Raw genomic sequence first — 9,406 nt, forward strand, 5'->3', positions numbered from 1 at the left:
GTAAAGTGCTGCCAAGCCGAGCTGAACTCATACTTGGCTTTTTGGCAGAGAGGAAGTCGGCGCTTGGGGCTCACATTTCTTCAATCTCCCAATGCAGTGTGAGAACCAGAAGATTCATAAAGTGCAGGATTAAGTCCAAATTGTGTCAAAATATAATTAAAGACAAGAAGGAAATAACAAGAACAGACAGAACTTTACAAGAGGTCAATCATGGAGAAGAAAATATACCAATTCATCGGGATTTCATGTTGAATATCTAAACTACTGAGTACTGTACTATATTGTACAGATGACCGTGATGGATACATATGGTGATGGAGCCTTTCAAAAAAAAAAATCTCAATTTATTTGAATAAGAACAATAAACCCTCTATTTCAAGCTGTTTTCATTAGAATGTGTATTAAAACATGACTTGTCTCCCCAGGATGGTCATGTGAGCCCCCCTCCAGCCCTCTGTGCTTCAGACGAAATTCCCTGAAGACGGAATATATGTGTGAATGGAGTGAAACTGGGAACCAGAGCAATGTGACCTACGACCTCCACTTTCGGTGAGTGCTGTTCACTGTTTTAGCTTCAATATTTGAGTCACTCAGGTCCTCGTCGACCCCGAGAGGTCAGAGAGTAACTCGTGTTCACAGGGTTGCAGGTTCCAATCCCACTGCCTAACAGTAACGACAGTAACCCTCTGAACAAGGTAAAAGTAAAAGAAAAAAAAAAAAGGTGTGTTGCCTCAAAACTAATCCCACAAATACCATTTATTCAAAAAGTAAATACGAGAGAGTAAATGTAACTCATTACTGCACAGCTCAGGCAACGCTGCGATAAAACAGCTCAATGAAATTCAAAAGTGACACACAAGTTACAAAGTAACCAGAGACTTGAATGAAAGAGTATTTTTGTGTCGTATCTGCAACACTCAAAGAAAGAATTAGACAGAATGAATTCTAAACATACGATATGTTGATCACCTTCGTTTTTCCAGATTCCCCAGAGCAGAGACATTTAAAAACATCAACACGACTTGGGTTGCGGTCTTGGAGGAGCAGCTGATTACACATCGATCTGTTGACTTGTGGGTAGAAGCTCACGTTGGAAACTCCAGCTGCACGTCGCCCGTGAGGTCTGCTGTCCTCGGGCAAGCAGGTATCCCCTACCATCTGAACTGCCACCAGACGTTATTTCACTTTGCAGCATCCACATAGAATTCAAACCAATTGAATACTTTAAATATAGTTGTTTTGTTTGTTTGTTTGTTTTTCTTCAACAGTTAAATTTGACGCACCGGAAAATATTACAATGTCTTGGATGCAAAACAGCCTGAATTTAATGTGGCCTGCTGCAGAGAAGTTCCCAGCTTTGGCAGAAATCCGCTTTCGAGGAAACGAGAACCTCACAGAAACGTGGGACAAGGTGGGGAAAAGTGATGCACTCCTTTATGTTTACATTTGTATTTACAGTACTGTGCACAACATGTTGGCAGATGTTATAAGTGCCACTGAGCCGTGACGTAATACAATCTGTTAAGACTTCACATTTATTCTACATCTCTACTCTACATCTTTGAAACAGTCAGGCTTTACAGTATTTCTTCACAACTGCTGACAGGGTTTTTTTCCACACTACGATATATGTTTATGCCGTCTTAGACAATCATTTACCATCACGTCTGCTTTGCTGTTACAGACAACGATCAACACCACCAGTGACGCCTCCAAGTGTAAGTACATCCACATCTGTATTGAAGTATTTCAAGTTTATTACTAATTGTGTCTTCTGTGTGTGATATAATTTTTATGTTGCTTATGGATATATTTTCAGTGATTTATCACGTTTGGGAATAAATGAACAGATAATTTTATTCAGAACTGGAGTTTATAGTCGATGTTTCCAACCCAGGGTTCCGCATTCACAGAAGACGTCACCATTGATGGTTCACTGTGCTTCTTCCTGTCTAAATAGCTCAATTAATTTCTTTACAGGCGTAACTGTGCTGCAGTTTTTAAAGATTGGATATCTGTCAAAGAGTTCAATATATAAATATGCTTCTATCACATGTACTGTATTGTTGACGGCAGATTTTTCTGTATATGATTTTGGTTTGATTTTACTGCTTCGGTTTGTTTATGTCGTGAATGTTTGTGTCGTGGGTTTGTTGTGTAATTTCTTCCTGTTAGAGGGAGTTTTTCATTTCCACAAATATTTCTGCTTGCTCATGTGGATTCATTTGTTTTTTTCTCTGTTAAAAGCACCGGGAAATGACAGTATTGTATTTGGTGCTATATGAATAAAGTTCAATTGAATTTAATGAATTGACCAGTGACAAAGCAGTTACAAAGCTGGCATACACACAAACTTAACAAACGTGGACAGATGTGCGCCAGGTTTCTAACACGTAAACTGCAGTAACGATAGAACAGCAGCCAGTGAACATAGAAACCAGGAACTGTTAGTGACAGGACACTGCATCTCCTGGAGTTTGAACCTCCAGGTAACAGGATTGTCTCTTTTTTTTTTTATCTGAACAGATCAGGCCATTGTTGTGAATCTCCTGAAGAACTCATCCTACCAGGTTCAGATCCGACATGAGTCCACACAGGTCCCAGACCCTCTGTGGAGTGACTGGTGTCCAGTTGTACTTGTTCCAGCAGGTCAACTCTCATTTTCTCTACATTTTTAACATGTATCTGGTGGCACCTTGGCCTTTATGTACGGTGACCTTTTGTATCAGTTGATTCACTTTGACGACCCATAAAGTGAGCATTAACTCAAATCTTAAATCTCAAACATCTTAATACGTAAAGCTGCAATATATTTGATTTGCTGAGGAGGATTGCTGTATCGCTGCATTGCTTTTCAAAGTGTGCAGCAATTCCTCCCCTGGCTGCTGCCAGAAACTTCATGGTTGTCACAGTAGCTTGAAGGATTTGGAGGTGAGGGGGATGGATTAAACCTCGAATTTGATAAACAGTATATGTATATTTCTATAAGCCTGTGTTGTATTAGGTCAATTTTGAGGTTTTATTCGAATGTTTATGGTCGTTGCTGGTAGAAGGTTTGACTTTATAGAGACAGAAACAGGCATCGGCTCCACGGAGATATGGGGAACTCTCGGGCAGCTATTTAACTTTGATTCATTTATTCGTTTATTTCTTTGTTCGAATGCTCATTCTATACGTTGGAGCAGTTTTATTTATTTTTTTGTCTGTTTCCTGTTTCACTGCAGAACTTGAACATGAACTTAACGTCAGTTTCAAACCAGAACTTACAAATGGCACAAGAAAAGTGAAGCTAAGTTGGCAGGTGAGTCAGAGGAGAAACAAGCAACAAAGCAACGGCACATGATGAGTAGAACATGCACAGAATTACTGCTATTCTTCATTATTTATGATATTCATGCCCAATCCAGAAACACCATAATAAAGTGACAGAGTGAGAGAGCTCTCAACAAAGACCCAAAAGGGAGTCAGAGGCTTGAGGGATGGAATTTCTCATAAGAACGGGACATATATGCCACTGTGTGACTATTTCTAAATCTTACTAGCGTCAAATGTGGGCAATTGTCAGACTTTTCCTGTGAGAACGGAGGTCAACTAACATTATCCAAGTACGTCCCAGTTGGTTCTATTGACTTTGTGTGTGGAACACGAGTTGTCGTCTCTTTTCAGCCGGTACCTCGCGCAGCCTCGGTCAGCGGGATAACGTTCGTCCTGAGCGACACACAGTCTTCTCATGGATGCCCCTGTAAAAGTAACACAGTGCACAGCACCAACTCCACCAAATACACTCTTTATGTGTCGAGCGCCGCAGTCAATATTTCACTGTTTGCAAGAAATGCTGTGGGATATTCTCCTACAGCAAGTGTGGTCTTACCAGCTGTGCCTGTGACGGATTTAAAAGGTGGGTGGTGTGTGTGTGTGTGTGTGTGTGTGTGGTGTGTGTGTGTGTGTGTGTGTGTGTGTGTGTGTGTGTGTGTGTGTGTGTGTGTGTGTGTGTGTGTGTGTGTGTGTGTGTGTGTGTGTGTGTGTGTGTGTGTGTGTGTGTGTGTCGTTTACATTTTCCCTCAAAACAACACAATAGTTCCTTTTTCTCCTCTTTGACAGTTTGCGACAAAACCTCATTGGAGGACAAATTGAAAAAGACAATGTGCCTCGAGTGGTATGAACTGAATGCACATTCAGTGCCAACAAATGGGAGAGCTTTATCTGGACGGAATAAAAAAAAGGAGAACGCACAAATAAAAAGGAGTAAGTGTTGCTGCGCACACTGCTGTCACGACGGTCAATGTGGTTCCTTTGGGGGTCAATTTTGGTTTTACTTTCTTTTTTCTGTCACAGCCATGCAGAACCACATCCGCTACCTTTACTTTGAGCAAAGATGTCACAATGGGAAGCCTCAGACTGTTAAAATGTGCCTCTTCTATCAAAAAGAGGGAGGTGAGTGTCTCCACATCAACGTGCACTGGTCAGTGTAGAATTAACTGGAAGGGTGGTTAGGTGTAACACATATACATAATTATTCAATGCAGTCAGTCAAGTCCTGTTGTCGGTAGACTTACCAGGTAATTCAAATTAGAATGATGTAAATAAAACTAATTCTCCTTATTACTTAGGAATCAAAACCGACCTTAAGAACGACAACATCTTTTATTGTGTGAAAGCGAATGTCCAACCTTTAGCAAAGGCTTTTTCTATTCAATTCAACTTTTTTTCTATGGCACCAACTACAACAAAGTCATTTCTAGGTGCTTTGCCACAAAGCTTCAAAACTGAATACATGTGGTGGCAATAATGTGGAAAAACCAAGCTTGTATCCAGAAGTTTGCTGGTTCTGATCCCGACTGGCCGCTGAGCAACAGCCAAGCAGCATATATCCTCAACGCATCCTGACACGCCTTCTAAAAACAGCAACATGTAGTAAGACGGCCTGCAAAGAAATTTCAGATGTCTGGATAGAAATGTTTGAACCCGTGTTGCGAGGGCAGAATATGAGTTCATACAACAACGAAAGCATGTGATGCAGGTTGAAAACGTTCATGCGCAAAATAGTTTACCTGCAAAAACCAACGGTGTGATATTTCTGTTTCCCATGTCAGCACCAAACAAAGAGCCACAGTTCTTCATGGCTTTCAGTGAAACGCACACGTCTGTCAACCTGTCCTGGGAGGAGATTCCCGTTGGGAACCAGCGAGGCTTCCTCACACACTACAACCTGTGCAGCGTGAAAAGCAGCTCCCAGGATGAGCCACGAGGTTCCAACGTCCAAGGATTTTAAACTGGCCTTTGTTTTGCATTCTAAAACTACAACGCTGACTTGTGGCAGCGTTCAGTATTTTTTTTTCATAAATAGAAATTGGCGAGTTAAATGAAATACAATATGTTGGGAGATTTTAAAACCATGCCATTTCACTGTAACTACAAAGGCATGTCGACTTCATGAAAGTTTTCCTCTTCTTATTAGAGTGCCACAACATATCTGCCTCTCAGATGAAATATCGTTTGGAAAAACTGACACCGGGAACCAAATACAGCCTCAGCCTGGCCGGAGCGACTCGAGGCGGAGACGGACCTCCAGCCACAGTGACCGTCAACACAAAGCCCCAGAAGCCTGTGAATTGTATGCTACCATCAGTACAATGACATTTTGTAGTTTCGCAATGTAAACACATTGTTGGTCCAGATATAAGACGACTCCCACATGTACAAGGCGCATACATAGAAAAGAGTTTTACTGGGAAAATGTTGTTGTTTTTTCTGGGAAAACAATCATCCCTGAATATAAGACAACCTTTTCAGACCCATTACAAAGAAAAAATATCTCATCTTATATTTGGATCAATACGATATTCAGAACAGTGTTCTCCTTTTTTTTTTTCTCTGACCTTTTCTCACTTTCTCTTTGTGGATCTCTTTTCCCCCAATTTAGTGTGGCTGAGCTTTGGCTTGCTGATTGTATTCTTTTGTTTCTCCATCATGTGCACCGTTGTCTTGAAGAGGTGGGCGACCCCCTTACTTGTTATACTCATAAGATCCCGACACCATCATTTTTGAATTTGATGGTAACATTTCTACCAATTCCTACCAGCAGGCGTTGTAGTGGCAAACTATCACCACTAGTGGAGTGCGCTAAATTGTTCTGTTGCATTTCCATTACGACATTTCGCAATTACGATATTTCTCAAACCTGTTATAGTCGGACCAGAGGCCTGGTCATACATCCACGTGATGCAGGTCATCTTGAAATGTTGACGTTAGGATGCAGCGACAAAGAAACAACATCTATGTATCACACAGAAACAGTGCTTGATAAGTGATTGCTTTTTAAAACCTCTGGTGCTCCCATAGATGTTCTTTTTAAATTCACCTATAGATGTTGACTTGCTCAAACACAGACTGCAACCCACTGAGATCAATGTTGTTGATATATATACAGTATATATATATAAATCTGCATTTTGATTCATAAATATATGTTTACATACCACATGAACCTTTTGAAGTGCATCTTTTCTCATAACATTTCTGCTCTTCCTAGAATTAAAAACAAGATATTCCCTCCCGTGCCAAGACCTTTCATCCCAAATTTCACCTCCTATCAACCAGACACTCAGGTAAGAAATACTACTTTTTTCACAGAGCTTTACAGAAATTCTACATTTTATTCTCTTTGGACCCCCGACAGATACACACATGGCATCGTCATTTTATGAAGATCATCACACACCATAATTTAACTTTAACCAGTTCAAGTTTGCATGGAGCTGAAGTCAATCCCAGCTGACTGCAGGTGGACAGTGGACGCTGCTTTATGTTTTGTTCTTTGTTGATTCATTTTGTTTTGCTCTTAACCTGAAAGTCTGCGAGAATTGGATTTCAGATCTGATATATCTAACGTCCATCTCTTTTTGAGTTTCACTTTTGTTTATGAACAAGCAAACAAGATTATAAACATAATACAAGTATTTCATTATGAATTAGTTGCTAGGAAAAATTCCAGTTGAAGTTAAACAAAATTTAACACCATAAATGTGCAGGAAATGAAAAGGTATTATAAATAAACAATTAAAGAAAACAAAGCACTGGCATGACTAGATGCAGGATAACCAAATGTCTGATCAGTCAGTTTTTGATGTGACTGTACACATTGGGTGAAAGAAGGTTTTCAGAAAAGAAAACTTAAGTGAGCAGGAAGCAGTGGGTTTGACTGGATGTACCACTTCCATGGTTTTTCGTGCCGAGAAGCATGTGAATCTGAGGAACTCCCCAAACAAATGCTGTGAAAGACAATGTGAGAGACCCACAAAGCTTTAATGTGACCATAAAGCAGAAGGTTGATTGAGCCTCAGGACACCATTGACAGGAACCGTCATCACTCAGTGTGTTGATTTACTGCCCATTGAAAGAAAGTGACGACTCCTTGTCTTCATCATTGAATACAAAAACAGTTGATGCAATCCGAGTGATTCAGCTGTGAGTAATCCCAGCTCATATTTTGCTGTGGGCTCAAATCACTTTGAATAGACATTATCATCAAGACTTTAAAGGTTTGAATTGATGGAACGTTTAAATAACTTTGAAATACATTCCATACAAATCATTTTACTGAATCCTTGAAACATAAAATTAAATAAAAGTAGACTTGTTTTACGAACAGTCAGGACAAAGCAGTAAATGTGAAGATGCTGCTGCAGCATTTTAAAGTAAGATGCTTAAAATTTGAGGAACCGAGAATTCAACCCCAACGCTCTTAACAGCCTTGTTCAGAGCTCTTTTTTATTCCATCATCAGCTATTTCCTAATTCTATTGTACATTGCAGTCCAGTGTCTTCATGTGTCTCATTTCCAACCATATGAATGGGATTTGTGCCGATGCGACCAAACAGGAGATGGCAGAGCACAAGGAGGAGGTGCACGATCTGACGCTGCAGCAACTGCCTCCCGAGGGAAGAAGCGTCTGCGAGGGGGACGAAGAAGTGACGGATCTGGGAGGACAGTGGGAGGACAGGATGAACTCGGACGTGGACGACGACAAGAGCAACCCGGGGGGGTCCGACGACGAGTCTTTGAGTGGCGGATCCACACGCGACCCTCTAAAGACGGCCGGAGAAGGGGAGGTGACGGACCTGGAACAGATGGACAACGAGCTCGCTGTACTGATGTACAGGAACGGTTTGGTGTTCGATGTAAAGACTGACTCCAGTTGATGAAGGTTTCACTGCATCGCAGCAGAAAACTGCCAAAGCGCATGAAAGGTTGATTTATTAGTTGACTCATAAGGATAATATGTATTATATATAATAGATAACAGATTTTGTCCACAGCTCATCCATTTGCAATAAAAGTCATTTGTTAACGGGTGCTGGTGAAAGATTTTCACATAAAGTAACAACTAAAGTAAGTCACAACTAATTTCTATGATTTTTTTTACTTCTATTCTTTTTGCATTCATGATGGTTTTTTTTTTAAAGCTTTTTGTTTTAATAAAAATGTTATCGTTTTTTACTCTGTGCTTATCTTATTTTCAATTGTTTTTAGGTCAAAGTCACCTGTTGACAAATGGTTGTATTAAACTGAAGGCACTTTATTAATGCTATAAGTTTGTGTTGTTTAAAAAAAAAAGTTCTTTCCTCCCACAGTCTTAAAATATGGATGTGAAGTTTATTGGCGAATAAAAGTCATAAATTGCACAGAGGTATGAATGGGAGGGTAGTTTAGTTGAATATTAACTTAACGTGATCCCCAAATCTGTAGCTCGGAGGAGGAATAAAAAAAGAAAGAAACTGAAGCTTTTCTATGTTTTTCTGTCACAACACCAGTATAAGAGAGCAGCACTTCATGACTGAGGCTGAGTTGCATTTTAAGAAATGTGAGAGGAAGTCATATGACAGGAAGTGGTCCCATTCACACTGAATGACCTCAAAACAGTAGCACATGCAAGGTGAAGCACCAGATGAGTCACTGCTAAAGAGGAAATTGTTCATACGTTCACAAACTAGTTTGTCCTGCAGGTGTGAAAGAAGAAAGGAGAACCTTATATTTTCCGCCGCACTGCAGATTGACTTGTTGTCACGATGCAGGTCGATGCATATTTTTGCCCTGGCTGTAGTTTTGTTCGGTCACGACCTGTTTGAGGAGAAGGATTATCAGACGGAACGACACAGTTCTGTATCACAAATTGCTTTTTGTGGTTTCTTGCCATATCTAGATAAAATCAGGTGTCGTGACCACAGGCAGACAGCTGATCAGTATCTCAATACAGTTCATTCATATATCTGCTACGATTGCTTTATCTAAGCTCTGGACGGTGGTGGAACGTTGACTTAAGTCTTGACATTGAGGGTGGAGAAGCAGCTTCAAATCCCGGTTGCAGCGTCCCGCCTGGAAACTAAACCAACTATAGTGCAACATG

The 9,406-nt window shown here is 40.5% G+C and overlaps 1 protein-coding gene across 1 annotated transcript; it reads left to right on the plus strand.

Moving 5' to 3' along the window:
- Positions 1-490: 490 nt before the first annotated feature.
- Positions 491-8,351, plus strand: il12rb1 (interleukin 12 receptor subunit beta 1; the record flags this gene model as incomplete). The annotated part of the gene is made up of 11 exons (XM_080505696.1): positions 491-549; positions 984-1,144; positions 1,344-1,411; positions 1,685-1,718; positions 2,527-2,649; positions 4,336-4,434; positions 5,094-5,249; positions 5,459-5,614; positions 5,924-5,993; positions 6,533-6,608; positions 7,881-8,351. 11 exons carry the CDS (start codon positions 491-493, stop codon positions 8,199-8,201), a joined length of 1,323 nt encoding a protein of 440 aa, XP_080361822.1. The 3' UTR covers positions 8,202-8,351.
- Positions 8,352-9,406: the final 1,055 nt, after the last annotated feature.

This window comes from Blennius ocellaris (assembly GCF_963422515.1).
Source record: "Blennius ocellaris genome assembly, chromosome: 12".
NCBI lineage: Eukaryota > Metazoa > Chordata > Actinopteri > Blenniiformes > Blenniidae > Blennius > Blennius ocellaris.